Source organism: Lingula anatina, chromosome 3, assembly GCF_051362555.1.
Source record: "Lingula anatina isolate TDL-2025a chromosome 3, LinAna3.0, whole genome shotgun sequence".
Lineage (NCBI taxonomy): Eukaryota > Metazoa > Brachiopoda > Lingulata > Lingulida > Lingulidae > Lingula > Lingula anatina.
In genome coordinates, this window is record NC_141769.1 from 632,539 (window position 1) to 648,343 (window position 15,805).

The 15,805-nt window shown below is 34.8% G+C and overlaps 1 protein-coding gene across 2 annotated transcripts in view; it reads left to right on the forward strand.

Moving 5' to 3' along the window:
• Window positions 1-15,419, forward strand: part of LOC106179525 (uncharacterized) — a 38,214-nt gene extending 22,795 nt beyond the window's left edge. The window contains exons 6-10 of one of the 2 annotated variants that reach the window (XM_087008229.1): window positions 5,408-5,542; window positions 6,916-7,050; window positions 7,290-7,424; window positions 14,507-14,641; window positions 15,191-15,419. In XM_087008229.1, coding sequence (XP_086864355.1) covers window positions 5,408-5,542; window positions 6,916-7,050; window positions 7,290-7,424; window positions 14,507-14,641; window positions 15,191-15,204 — 554 coding nt within the window. In that variant the 3' untranslated portion in view covers window positions 15,205-15,419. The remainder of the gene's footprint in view (window positions 1-5,407; window positions 5,543-6,915; window positions 7,051-7,289; window positions 7,425-14,506; window positions 14,642-15,190) is intronic. The other variant, XM_087008230.1, reaches the window with a different exon arrangement.
• Window positions 15,420-15,805: the final 386 nt, after the last annotated feature.

Here is a 15,805-nt window from a genome sequence, read left to right on the forward strand (position 1 = left end):
ATATCTCTCAACCGTAAGTAAATGAAAATGAACTGCACTATATTTAATGGGGATATACCCCATGTGATGAAAATATTCAATGTTATAAATCATTTCCACCCCAGGTTACTCGCAAGTCATAATAAAAATAATAAATGGTCAGGTTTACTATTGTGAACTTGGCTGCCTAATAAATAAGCCCCTGAACCACTAGGGTGGTGACCCCTTTACAGGCATCGTTGGTCCAAAGGTTTTGTAGTGAACATTCGCACCAATCAACGTTCGGACTATTGAACCTTTGGACTATTGCTACAGCCCCCACGTTAACAATACCACCCAGCTAAAACGGGAGACCCCGCTGCCCATGGGAGCCCAGGTTGCCATAGAGACTGCCAGGGAGACTGCTCTTTTGCAGTCTGGGGCTCCAGTGTGCTTTCTCCTTGAGAAGGCAGTCTGCAAAGGGGGCTGCAATAACTTAAACATTTTGCAGGAGACTGCAAACGAAACTGAAATAACTGACATTTTCAGAGGATTGTGTACACCTTGACACCACTATACCTGTATAGCTCTCATATCGAAACCGGCAACTGACTAAAATTGTATATCATGGACAGTTTTTACCCAGACAACATGCATACTGTACTAACTTCTTAGATATACCGCGGGTATAATCTAGACGCTAGGGGCTCTAATCCACCGTTGAAAGATCCTATAGGTACGGTACGCGATTCCCGACTTGGGTTATGCCCGGAGAGAAGAGTAATGCCACTGTTTAGTTACAAAAATCAAAACTCGTTTATTGCCAGGTCGCAGCCTGATTTTATACCTAACTTTGCGTGACAGACTTGTATTTTTATTGAGACTTTACTATAATTAAAGGAGATAAGATAAAGAGATTAACTTTAGATAAGAGCTATAAACTTCTATTGACATGTATTACGAGTCGCGTGCCCAAGCCGGTAACTCAGATCGAATAAATTTCCATTTTTATGTACAGACACATCTGTGTCTGTACATATAGCCATCACCTGCGTCTGTCGTCATCGTCGTCGTCGCCGTGCACTTTTACTGATAACGTGATAAGTGGAAAACCGTTTTCTCTTTTGGTTTGAAACTTACAGAATTGATGAATATTTATAGTACGCAGGTCAAGCTCGAAAATCAGCATGATCGGGTCACTTTTAGGGAAGTTATGCTGTTTTTTCATTTTTTTTTCAGCATATATGCAGCACCGATAGCACGATAAGTGGAAAACCATTTTACCTTTTGGCTTGAAACTTACAGAACTGATGAATATTCATAATCTGCAGGCCAAGTTTGAAAATCAGCATTATCGGGCCATTTTTAGGGAAGTTATGCTGCTTTTTCACTTTTTTCAGCATATATGCAACACTGAAAACATGATAAGTGGAAAACTGTTTTACCTTTTGCCTTGAAACTTACAGAATTGATGAATATTCATAATAGGCAGGTCAAGTTCAAAAATCAGCACGATCAGGTCATTTTTAGGGAAGTTATGCTGTTTTTTCACTTTTTCAGCATATATGCAACACCTATTACACATTTTAAGGAAAATTGATTGGCCAATTGTCTTGAAATTTGCAGGAATGACCAGTGTTACTAAAATACAGATTATGTCTTGAAAATAAGCTTGGTTTGTTAAGTTTTGGTGAAGTTATGCATTTTTTTGTATATAAGTGTTTTTTCCTCAGGCACATTAACAGTCTCATTTTGTAACTAATTAGATATGTAAAGTTGTTCTTTTGACATTTTCTGCATCTTTACAATATTGTTAGTTGATTATATAAAAATGATAGTAAACCTGTTATTGTGTATTTTGTAATAAAGTGTCAAAAATGGAAATAAAATCATATCTTTACAGTTTGTCAGATTCAATCATTCACTATGTTCAGAATCTCTGAATGGAGCAAATTAGACATTTAAAATTGTTCTACTGATATTTTTCCTATGTCAACAATTTTTTTAGTTGATCATTTAAAAATGACAGTAAATTGATTATTTTGTTTTATGTAAAAAAGGTGCTGAAAATGGTAAGAAAATCATTTCAGTACAGTTGTCTCTTGTTTACATTTTGGCATTTTGAAGGTGTGACTCTTAACTTCCATGGCCTTGAAGACCTTTTCATGTCACATTTTCTGAATATCCATGATACTTTTATTTTATTATTTAAAATTGATGGTTATTATACTGTTAAGCATTATGTAATATTGCATCAAAATGGAAAAAAAACTTTTTTGGACACTGATGACCATCAAAGGAAAACCATGTTACTTGTGGTACTTACTGAAAAGTGCATCTTGTGTTGGAAAATCAGTGTGATTGTTTTCTGTTTTGTAAGCAATGCAGTTCTATAGAGTGCTATATGATGATACTGTATGGATGGCAGTCTATGGAATTGTCCCTTGGGTGATCGCTAATTAAATTAAGGTCAATAAAGTCTTGCCTAGTAATTAATTTTCAATTGGCCATTAAATGAGATTACATAGAACACTCTGTTGAGATTTCCCTGTTAAGTCCCATAGGTTTAGCTTTCTTAACTGTGTCACATAATTAGGATTTGGTGATAATTATGCAGGTAAATGTTGTTTAATATTGCAAATAAATTTACAACAGAAAAAAATTGTGTTATGCCAACATGCTATAGATGAATAACAATACCTTATTTTTCTCAAACTCAGTGGGGTTATTCATATCATGTTAATACAGCTAGATTAAAAGTTTGAATAGCAGCTTTATTGGAATTTTTTGTTATGTTTTCTTTAAAAAAAATTTTATTATTTTTCAAACACTAGCATCTTCAAAATGTGTCTTCTAAGTCCCATCCTCCAGAAGTGCTGTGCATTTTCCGTATTTCCACATGAGCAGTTGTATTTATTTTTATGTCTTTAAACATTATGTAATATTATTTTATGCACTGTCATCATTTTTCACATATTGAGATTTTCATTATGTGAATTTGAACTCTCACATATGGTCCTGAAAATGTAATTTTTTTCACCACGTTACCTGTTGTGAATGATTAAATTTAAAGGGATAATAACTGTTCGTTTTGGCCAAAAATTGAATTTTCCTGGAGTAAACCACAATTTTCCCATAATTAAAAATGGTAAATGAATCAATTTCTACATTCAAAGTTAGTCCGTGAATTTTTTCTAAAAAGTTTTTTTCTTTTTTGTAATAATCTCTTAGGAGATTATAACAGAGTATATCCATCTGTGGAGGTCTCATGGTGCAATGTCAAGCTCAGATATCAGAATAATAGTTATAACTGCCATTTTTGTGGTAAAACAGAATATATTATATTTCTATGAGTTTTTTACAATGTCTTATTGTAGAATATACAAATGTAGATCTCATACAAAGAGTTATTATCCCTTTAAGTCTTGGTTGTGCTGTTATAAGTATTATTTAATATTGTATCAAAATTGAGAAAATGACCTATTTTCTGCATCTTTTTAAGGTGTGACTCATGGGACTGAAGACCTTTACTGGTCACATTTGTAATTTTCCCTTGGGAATAAGTTAAAAGCTTAAAACATTTGTTAATATAATTCTATTACGATTCTATTATTAAACTCATACAATACGTTGTGCCAATGTTGGAGAATGGTTAGTTAGCATCAAATTAAGTTGGGCTTGTGATTAAAATTAACTGGTAACTTTCAATAGGCCAAATTCATTTCAAGCCAGGGGCATGTTTATCTTAACTGTCAGCTTGATATAAACAGTTCGCCTACAGCTTGCTCAATCAGGTCAAATAACTATACATAGCACAGTATTAAGCGGGCAACCGTTGAGCTGTTTCAAAAATCTAAGCCAGAAGCTATGTCAGGAATCCATAGAGGATCCATAGAGCCTTGGAAAGTGTTAATCTTTCACCCAGCACTTTGAATTCTGTTTGTGGTTGTGATCTTATAGGATCCTATAGGACTTTTTCGTTAGGGGAGGGACTGCCCTTGCAGTCCCCCTGGCAGCGCGTTCCAAAAATGCAAATTAAGACTGCCAAGGGGACTCCCTCCATATTTAAGGATACCCGCAAAAGAGACTGCCATGGGAGCAGGGACTTCTAGGGAGACTGCAAGGCAGGCTCCATAGGGAGACTGTAAAGGAGACTGCAAGCAGACTGCAAAGGGGACTGCTTTTCTAGTTGGGCAGTCACAAATGTACTACCCCGACGTAGAATTACTTGCCTCAAGCTTTCCATTTCATTACACAAACAGCTTCCATCTGGGTCTCGCTCGGTATACAAATGAATCCTGCAGGTTCTTTTTATTTGGCAGTAAAGCATTCTCAACTATCTCCAGCTCTCTTGGAACGTACCAAAGGGGTAAATAAGCATATATTTAAAGGGTTTATGTAATGAAATGCTTAGGCATATAGTTTAGGAGAGATCAAACTAACACTTCAATATTTTTATTAGCTGAAACGTAACATTGATGTTTTCAATGTTACTTTGTTATCAACATATCTTTGAAGGAAATATTATGCTCTGTTTAAAGCATAATTAAAGGACAAACAAGTATGGTATTGTTTTTTTTTTTTTTTGTTAAAATCTCTTAAGAGATTATAACAGAGTATAGCCATCAGTGTAGGTCACGTGGTCTGAAGACAAGCTCAGATATCAGAATAATAGCTATTACTGCTGTTTTTGCTGTAAAATAGAATACATTATATTTCTATGAGTTATTCACAATGTTTTTATTGTGAAATATAGACCTCGTACGAAGAGTTATTTTCCCTTTAAGAATGATCAAACTAACAGTTCAATATTTATATTGCATGAAACATTACATTGATTTATTCAATGTTATTTTGTTATCAACATATATTTTTGAAGGAAAACATTATGCTCTGTTAATAAAGCATAAGTAAAGGACAAACATATGTATGTACTCAAAATTTGGCTGGTGACACTGCTTTTACTGAAAGTAACATAAATGGTGTGAATATGATATAACCTTAAATAATGTCAAGTAATAAAAATTATGTAATGTTTTAGACCTGGAATATGCAAATATCTAAATTAATAAGGCATATTGTAATGAAAACTTTCATAATTCTACCATATAATGCGTAAAACACAATCTGCCATTCCATGGTTCATGTCCGATTTATGTAAAGTTGCTTAAAGAAAACTCAAGGCCACATAATGACCTGTTTAATGGTTTATTTGTTGATGCTTGGTAACTACCTGATCTACATGAGGTAACCATCTTCTGAACCCTCCAAGCAATACATCTGCCATGAAAAAGCAAACTTGTTTCTACATACTGGTATCAGAAGACTTCCTGTTTGATAACATACTTACATAATTCAAGTGATTAAGTGATGTTATGTTAAAGCAAGTCAAATCATGATTAAAATGAAGCAATATTATCAATTTACATTTTCAAAATCTTATTTACAGGGAGGTGTGGGGCAAATGCCGCATGTATTAATGCAGGAAGTTGTAAAAGAGGGCCTAGTGACCAATGCAATGAAGATCTAGGATTCAAATGTGTTTGCAATCATGGATATGGAGGGGACGGAGTTAATTGTATCAGTAAGTTTTATAAATTCCTCACATTACTGAGAGGATCAGAAATTAGCTACTTAGGCTCTACAGGTTTATATCAGAAATATTACTTGTCAATGAGGCACGGTTCTCAGACCTTTATTTATCTATCCCCTCTTGTTTCCCCATATAAATCTCTCTTTATATACAAATATCTTTATCTTCAAGCAAAATAAATACATTTATGTGTACTAGATGAGGTATTGACTTGATAGCAAGGTGGATCATATTAATTTACCTGTACTGATATACATATACGAGAATAGAGGTGTACCAGACTGGGTACCAAATGACTCCTAGATATACGTTGATAACAAAACTTATTAGATAGCACACCATTTCTAAATAAATGAAAAGAGGATATCATCCTTAACAAATGTCTTCTCATTTAATTGATCTTGAGTAACTGTGTGTCACGTGAATCAATACAAACTGACGTCCATTTCTTACACCTGTCAACTGATTGGATTAGTGCATGTATGTCTATACACCTGGAAGAGACATTTGACTCAGCTACTGGTATTTTATCTTAAAAAAAAAAAAAATATATATATATATATATATATATATATAAGATATCCACGTCATAACATCCTAATATTGAAAATGTACAGAAATTAAATTGAATAGAAAACTGCAATAAATTGATAAATTTTATAGCTCCTAAGCCCATGAAAGGGTTGGGAAACAGAAAATTTGTTTAAAGCATAAAATTAAAAGAATGACAGCACTAACAACAGCCCCGATATTTGGCACTGTTTAATCCAAACTCTGACGCCAGTTAAGTAAGTTTTAGCTGCTTAAGGATATTGTTACCTTTTGCAAGAAACCTTGCCATTGTTTAATGAAAATCTGTAATTAGGGGCTCATAACTCCCAAATGAAACCATTAAAACAAAAATGATGGCTACAATCTGGTGACCTTGGCACATTTTTTGTGATAAAATCTTAAGGGAGGAAGTTACGCCTCATACCAGTTTCTTTCTCACCTCAAAATAGAAATGTGTTAAACTGATAGTAAAAGTTGAATTACCTATGCTTATACATTGCAGCAAAAAATATAAATGCTGATATTTTATATTTTCAAGGGGATTTTTATTGTTTTGAACCGGCACAAAGATAGATGCATTATTGAACAATTAGATGCAAGAAAAAACTCATTTTTCGGTATCTGGATGATAATTAAGGGTGACCATACCCTTAAAAGTTCACATAAGCAAAATTGTTTTCAGAACCGGGATCAGATGACTTTCTCTTTAATAAAAATGATAACATTATATTGTGTAAGCAAGATATATGATGATGCTGATGTATAGTGAATGATGTCAATTTACTATTTTTCTTTTTTGAATTTATTTCCAGAGAAGTGTGGGGCAAATGCCATGTGTGTTCATTTAAGAACGTCTCAAATATTGCCTCCTGACCAGTGCTTTGAAGCTATGGGCTGCAAGTGTGTTTGCAATCAAGGTTATGAAGGGGACGGATTTACTTGCAACAGTGAGTTCCACGAATTCTTCAGATAATTGAATGGGTCAGAAATATGTGATTTTAAATAATCAAAGCTTAATCAACTTCATATTTTATCAATTTATTCAATTTTAGGTAATGCATGTATTGTGACAAACGATCCATGGTATAAAATTAACATTTTGATTAAATTGCTGTTGTGTTTTATAAAGCATGAAGGTTTGATCCTGCAATATTATCAATTTGCATTTTCAAAATCTTATTTACAGGGAGCTGTGGGGCAAATGCCACATGTATTAATGCAGGCAGTTGTGAAAGAGGGCCTAGTGACCACTGCAATGAAGATCTTGGATTCAAATGTGTTTGCAATCATGGATATGGAGGGGACGGAGTTAATTGTATCAGTAAGTTTTATAAATTCCTCACATTACTACATGTAATAGGGTCAGAAATTAGCTACCCAGGCTCTACAAGTTTATATCTGAAATATTACTTGTCAGTGAGGCATGGTTCTCAGACCTTTATTTATCTATCCCCTCTTGTTTCCCCATATAAATCTCTCTTTCTATACAAATATCTTTATCTTCAAGCAAAATAAATACATTTATGTGTACTAGATGAGGTATTGACTTGATAGCAAGGTGGATCATATTAATTTACTTGTACTGATATACATACAGGGTTACTACTTAATATGGAGTATCATTTTTTGGCGAGTAAATTTTCTATAAAATATTTATTTTCTCTCTAACTATTTTAAATCCAAAACTGAGTTGTCACTCCCTGTGTAGGCAAGTGTGTTACCTAATTACCACACAACTCTTGAAACAATTGATGCATGCAGTTGCATGTTCTGTGGTCAGAAATGTGAGGGGTGGTCTTTTCAGCAATTTCTGCCCTCGTATAAAAATGCATGGGTTTGGTTAATCTTTGGGCTGTATTTAGAGAAGCAACAAAGGGATCACTCTGAAACTTGACAGGTACCTTAGAGAAGATATGGTTCGACAGCTAAGCAACGCAGTTTACTATGGGATTCTTGCTGTCAGAGAAAATGGCCAGAAACGGACAGCCATTGTCAGGCAATTCAGCGTTTATCAGGAATCGCTAGTAAAGTCCTCCAAAGAAATGTTACAATAGGGGCACCTACTCCAATACCTCGACCAGGATGTCCGCGTATCACACCAAGAAGACAGGTTCACCTTCTCCTTGGAGTGCGCTGTGCTGGTCGTACAAAGACAACCAGTGTCCTCAAAAAAGAGTGGCAGAATGTCATTCAAACGCCCGTTCCAAGGTCCATCGTGAACAGGAGATTACTGCAAGCCGGTTATTTTGCACATAGACCAGTAGGGAAACCACTGTTAACAGCAGGTCATATACAGCGACGTCTGCAATGGGCTGGAGACCACGTGCGTTTGCAGCCAAAACACTGGAATCACGTCATTTTCAGTGATGATGCCAGATATGGATTTTTTAGGGTTGATGGTCGGGTCCGTGTTTGCCGACGTGTACTAGAGGCATAAAATGATGATTGTGTACTGCCTAGGGTGTAAGCAGGGGGTGGTAACGTCTCTGTTTGGGGAGCATTTCATGCCGGTGCCCAAAACCAGTTGTTTTTTTCTAGGAGGCAACCTCAACCAGGATTCCTACAGAGACAGTCTACAGCAAACAATGCTTCCCTTTGTAAGAGTCATCTTCAGGAACAACTTTGTGTACCATGACGACTATGCACCCCCACATCGAGCTCGCAGAATCACTGTTTTTCTTCAAAACCAATGGGTTCAGCAACTGCACTGGCCTGCAAACTCCCCAGATATGAACCCAATTGAAAATCTGTGGGTGGAAGTAACTAACAGAATTAATAGCTATGGTCATCGGCCGGTAAATAGTGATGAACAGCGACAGGCAAATATCACTACGTGGAATGATATCCCCATCCAAATTCTGAAAAACTTATCACAGGGTATGCCATATAAGATGAGGGCGCTGCAAGCGGCTGCTGGAGGTCATACTGTTGATGACTTTTCATGATTTACTGTAATAAGTTCTTTACCTGTGTAACATATCCTTGCCCGGAGGCTACAATTTTCATTAATATTTTAGCTTTAAGTTAATACTGACATCAAACTGTTGATATGGTTTTCTGGGGGTGTTCCTTTATTTTGAATGACATCTTATGTCAGATTTGATATTATTGACCCAAATACCTCACAACAGAAGACTGGATATTTTTATCACTCAACGACATACTTTTTTGGTGAATCAAGTCGAGAAAATTTTAAATAGCACTCAAACACGATGATAAAAAATATTGCATATTAAGTAGTAACCCTGTATACAGCATTGGTCAAAAAGGTTGTCCCACCCCCATTCCCATGTACTTTGATTTACAAATGAGCACCTCACAGCTGTAACTTGTTAGAAATAGTCCTTTTTATAACAGATACCATGTTCTACGTGATTAATGGTTAAAAAGAATACAAAATAGTGGTGAAAATATGTACATTTTATACCATTTAGTAAAAATTATAAGAGATGCCCCCTCAAATCCACTGTTTCACTGTGACTTCTAGAGATGTAAAGAAATGTCTATTAAATTGAAAAGATGCCATCAAATGTCACCAAATTCAAACACAATTAGCATTAGGGTGTGCTCAATAAAGGTCACGTGCCTAACAGCGTGTGCATCTACCGCGTACTGCAATTATCTCCTGTAGATGGCGCGACAAGCCTTCAACATGGGTAACAATTCTATTATGGGGGATATTGTCCCATTCATCCTAAAGAGCTTGGCGGGATCTGTCCAGACTATTTGGGAATCACTTAAAGTGATAATAAGTCTTCGTTTCGGCCAAAAAATGAATTTTCCTGGAGTGAACAACAATTTTCCCATACTTACCAATGGTTAATGAATCCTTTTTTACATTCAAAGTTAGTCCCTGGTTTTTTTGTAAAAAGTTTGGTTTTTTGTTAAAATCTCTTAAGAATCGCTAGTAAAGTCCTCCAAAGAAATGTTACAATAGGGTCTTAAGAGATTTTAACAGAGTAGAGCCATCAATGGAGGTCACGTGGTCTAAAGACAAGCTCAGATATCAGAATAATAGCTATAACTGCCGTTTTTGTGGTTAAACAGAATATATTATATTTCTATGAGTTATTCACAATGTTTTTATTGTGAAATATAGATCTCATATGAAGAGTTATTATCCCTTTAATAATAATAATTTATTTTTCTAAAAATTAAAAATCTCAATGCGCCTTACAACATTCACTTAAAAGAGCTAAATAACACAATACTAGTATAAGAACACATTACAATTTTAAAGGACTAAGAGCTAATTTAAAGAACCAAATATTTCATATTCTAAAATGATAAGAAACTAAAGTGACAACATTTAAAATTAATCATAAAATTACAGTACACCTTATTAAAAACTAAAATTAATTATATGATAGTTACTGATAGGCGATTCTAAAAATATGAGTCTTCAAAAGCTTTTTAAAAGTATCTATGTCACCTGCTGCTCGTATTTCAGAGGGTAAGGTGTTCCAAACTTTGGGTGCATATATCATAAATGCTCTTTCACCTTAAAATTTACCAGCTTTTTTCTCTAAGACACTGTGTTCTAAAAGTAAATGACTAAAAGTTGAAGACCTGGTAACTCTTCCATGCTGATGTTGCTTCATAAGTTCTGAGATATAAAGTGGTTTATTCTCAGTGACTGCTTTAAAAATGACACATACAATTTTAAATAAAATTCTCTCTCTTACTGGAAGCCAGTGAAGTTCCATCAAAACAGGTGTTATATGCTCTCGGCTGTTCCATCCCATTTTAGTTACCAGCCTAGCTGCAGAATTTTGAATTAATTGAAGTTTGTTCAGATGATTTTTGCCTAAACCATATAAGAGACTGTTGCAATAATCAAGCTTAGAAGTAATGAAAGCATGGACTAGTTTTTCAGTTGAAGTTTTGTCCAGTCAGTAAGTCACGTATCTTACTAATTCGCCAAAGTGAGTATGATGCCGATTTACAAATTTCAGAGATCCGTCTATCCATAGTTGCATACTGATCAAAGGTGACACCTAAATCTTTCACATAGCTAGATGGATTGATGTTGACACCACCGATACAAATATCAGATTTCATTGCATTTCCACTGTCTGACTTTGACCTTGATGTAAACCATATTAGTTCAGTTTTTCCATCATTTAGTGCTAGCATGTTTGTTTTCATCCAATTCCGAATCTCAACTAGACAAGTTTCTATTGAGGTGATAGCCATGGAGCGATTACTTTCACTTGTGACATGAATTTGAGTGTCATCAGCAAAAATGACAGTGTTGAGACCACGTTTAACTATTATGTCTTGTATTGGTAGCATATACAATGAGAAGAGCAATGGACCTAGCACAGACCCCTGAGGGACACCATACTCTAAAATAGTGGGCTCTGATAGCAACCACTCAATTGACACCTTTTGTGTTCCATCTTTTAGATATGAGGTTAACCAATTAAGTGCTAGATCATTTACTCCAAATCAGTACTGTAGTTTGTGCAGAAGTATGTTGTGGTCAATGGTGTCGAATGCAGCAGACAGATCTAAAAGGACTAAAATATCATCTTTTTGTTTGTCTAAGGAAAGCATGATGTCATTATGAACCCTTAGGAGAGCTGTTTCTGTGCTATGTCCTTCTCTATAAGCTGATTGAAACTTGCCATATAGACTGTTATGAGCTAGATAGTTATTCAGTTGTATACATGCCATTTTCTCAAGAAACTTCCCTAAGAAGGGCAATTTTGATATTGGTCGATAATTTTTAAACACTTGTTTGCACAGGCCTTGTTTTTTTTAACAAGGGTCTAACAATTGCTGTTTTGCAGTTGGATGGGAAGATGCCTGTTGTAAAAGAGAGATTCACTATCTTTAAAATAACTGGGGCCAGAACAGTAATGCACTCTTTGATAATATGTGTTGGCACAGGATCTAAGGCAGAAGATTTAGAATTCATGCTTTTCATTAATGCTAAAACATCTTCTTCTGATACAGGTGAAAACTCAGTCAATACTGCATGAGTACAGGTAACTGGGGTTTCTGAGATTTCTACAGAAGAATACGAAATGAGACCATTTCGAATGCTCTTGATCTTATCTGTAAAGTAGTGCACATTCCAATTAATGCCACAGGTGCTCAGTAGGATTAATATCAGGGCTCAAAGATGGTTGTCTCATCCTCAGAGCCCTTTGATTCTGCAACAAATTGCTTGCCAGACGAGAGCTGTGAGCAAGTGCGTTGTCACAATGAAGACAGTAGCATCCCTGAAGCCACTTCTTGGAAATGGAGTGAGATTTCTGTTGAGAATGTTACAGTAAAATGCCGCTGTTACATTTTGTACCAAAAGGAACAATGTACTAATACCATGGGCTTGGAATGTTCTCCAAATGCGGACTGATCTAACACCTCAGGCAATATTATCCTACACACACCCTTCCAAGAGGCATTTTTTAACATGTCTAGGGGCCCTCATTTGACCATGAATGGGATACAAGAAATAATTTGATTCTGCATCAAAACCGACTTCCTTCCAGTGATGGATGGCCAGGTTCAGGTGCCTGTGGGATCACTGAACGTAGCATTCTTAGCTGATATTTCATTCCATCTTTAAGAACCGACTTTGGGGTATACTCCATGCTTTATCATGACTGCACACTTGCTCACACCTCTCGCCTGGCAAGTGTTTGTTGAAGAAGCACAATGCTCTAAGGATGGAACCACCATATTTGAACCCTGATATTAAACGTACTAATCAACTGTGACATGAATTGGAGTGTGCAATGCAAAGGAGAACCAAACCCATAAAAACGTGGACCAACTCCCCCAACTTGTTTTAGATGAATGGGACAATATCCCACATAACAGAATTGTTACCTGTGTTGAAGGCTTGTCGCGCCGTCTACAGGAGATAATTGCAGTACACAGTAGACGCTTATGCTGTTAGGCACGTGACCTTTAACAAGCACACCCTAATACTAATGGTGTCTGTATTTGGTGACATTTGATGGCATCTTTTCAATTTTTAAATCTATTAAAATAGACATTTCTTTACATCTCTAGAAGTCACAGTGAAACAGTGGATTTGAGGGGGTACATTTTATAAATTTTACTAAATGGTATAAAATGCGTATATTTTTACTATTCTGTATTTTTTTAACCATTAATCATGTAGGACACGGTATCTGTAATAAAAAGCGCTATTTCTAACAATTTTCGGCTGTAAGGTGATCATTAGTAAATAAAAGTACATGGAAATGGGGGTGGGACAACCTTTTTTACCAATGCTGTATGTGTATAGAGGTGTACCAGAATGGGTACCAAATGACTCCTAGATATACGTTGATAACAAAACTTATTAGATAGCACACCATTTTTAAATGAATAAAAAGAATATATTATCCTTAATAAATGTCTTCTCATTTAATTGATCTTGAGTAACTGTATGTCACATGAATCATTACAAATTGACATCCATTTCTTAAACCTGTCAACTGATTGCATAAGTGCATGTATGTCTATACACCCTGAAGAGACATTTGACTTACTCAGCTGCTGGTATTTTAATTCTTAAAAAATATTATATATATATATATATATATATATATATATATATATATATATATATATATATATATATATATTCATAAGACATACACTTCATAACATCCTAATATTGAAAACGTACAGAAATTAAATTGAATAGAAGAGTGTAATAAATTGATGAATTTTATAGTTCCTAAGCCCATGAAAGAGTAAGGAAGCAGAAAATTTGTTTAAAGCATAAAATTAAAAGAATGACAGCACTATCAACAGCCCCAATATTTGGCACTGTTTAATCCAAACTCTGACGCCAGTTAAGTAAGTTTTAGCTGCTTAAGGATATTGTTACCTTTAGCAAGAAACCTTGCCATTGTTTAATGAAAATCTGTAGTTAGGGGCTCATAACTCCCAAATGAAACCATTAAAACAAAAATGATGGCTACAATCCGGTGACCTTGGCACATTTTTTGTGATAAAGTCTTCAGGGATGGAGTTACGCCTCACACCGATTCCTATCTCAGGTCAAAATAGAGCAGTGTTAAACTGATGATTACATTGGAATTACCTATGCTGATATACATTGCAGCGATACTAATAAATGCTGATATTTTATATTTTCAAGGGGATTTTTATTGTTTTGAACCAGCACAAAGATGGATGCATTATTGAACAATTAGATGCAGGAAAAAACTCATTTTTCGGTATCTGGATGATAATTAAGGATGACCTTACCCTTAAAGGTACACATAAGCAAACTTGTTTTCATGACCGGGACCAGATGACTTCCTCTTTAATAAAAATGATGATATTATATCGTGTAAGCAAGATATATGATGATGCTGATTATAAGCTGAATGATGTCAATTTACTGTTTTTCTTTTTTGAATTTATTTCCAGAGAAGTGTGATACAAATGCCATGTGTATTGATTCAAATACGTCTCAAATATTGCCTACTGATCAGTGCTTTGAAGCTATGGGCCGCAAATGTGTTTGCAATCAAGGTTATGAAGGGGACGGATTTACTTGCAACAGTGAGTTCCACGAGTTCCACGAATTATTCAGATGATTGAATGGGTCAGAAATATGTGATTTTAAATAATCAAAGCTTAATCAACTTCATATTTTTTCAATTTACTCAATTTTAGGTAAAACATGTATTGTGACAAATGATCCATGGTATGTAATTAACATTTTGATTAAATTGCTGTTGTGTTTTATAAAGCATGAAGGTTTGATCCTGCAATTAAGTATATGTTTAGCCTGATTTATTTAATATGAGCAGCACAATATTTGCAGGTACTAGTAGTCTGCAGTTTACACATCTAAAGTTTTGAAAAAATTGTTCAATGTAAGGAACTCAATAACGAACATTTAACGACCATTGTTTTATCATTATCTTAAAGATAGAGTTTTTTTAATTTATTTATTTTATACTTATTATTATTATTATTATTTTTATTTTTTTTATCATTATTTTTTTTTTCTTTTGCAAAAGAAGTATACATTAAGATATTTAATGGTTTATTATGAATGAACCAAAATGAAATCACACTGCTCATTTACTTTTTCATTTCTTGCAGGGACCACTGTATAAACTTTCCCAAAATCAATATCATGAAGTTGTTGCTAAAAAAGGTAACTAGAGCTGTATTATTATTTAGAATCACAGATGGAAGAAATATTTCTTTACAGAAGCATTGAATTTAGTGTATGAATTTTGTGTCATACAGATGAAAATAAAACATTGACGGCATTGCATTTGGTACTTTTTTATGTTCTATGTTGCCAATAGAGATAAAGGGCTACTCAATTGGACTTTCTTACCAAAATAAATTTTTCTGGGTAAAGAGCAAGGCCTGTCCTAGTATTTGGATTCCATGTTTTATTCCATTAATTGAAGACTTTAGTTAAAATGACTAAGCAGTCATAATAAATGACATTTGTGGTCACAAGCATTGCCTTCTTTCCACACAAGAAAATGAGGAGTAGTTTTAAATAGCGTCCTTGCACCATGTTTAATAGAGATGTTGCAAGTTGGCAATGGCTACTCAAGGAGGCAGAGAAGATAATTATGACACAATGACCCTTATTTAAGGGGTCTCTGTTGTCTTGGGGTCTCTAGAGTCGGAATTGAGGAAACATAAAAAGCTTACAAGATATACATATGGCTGTGGGGGATTTCAAACACATGGAAA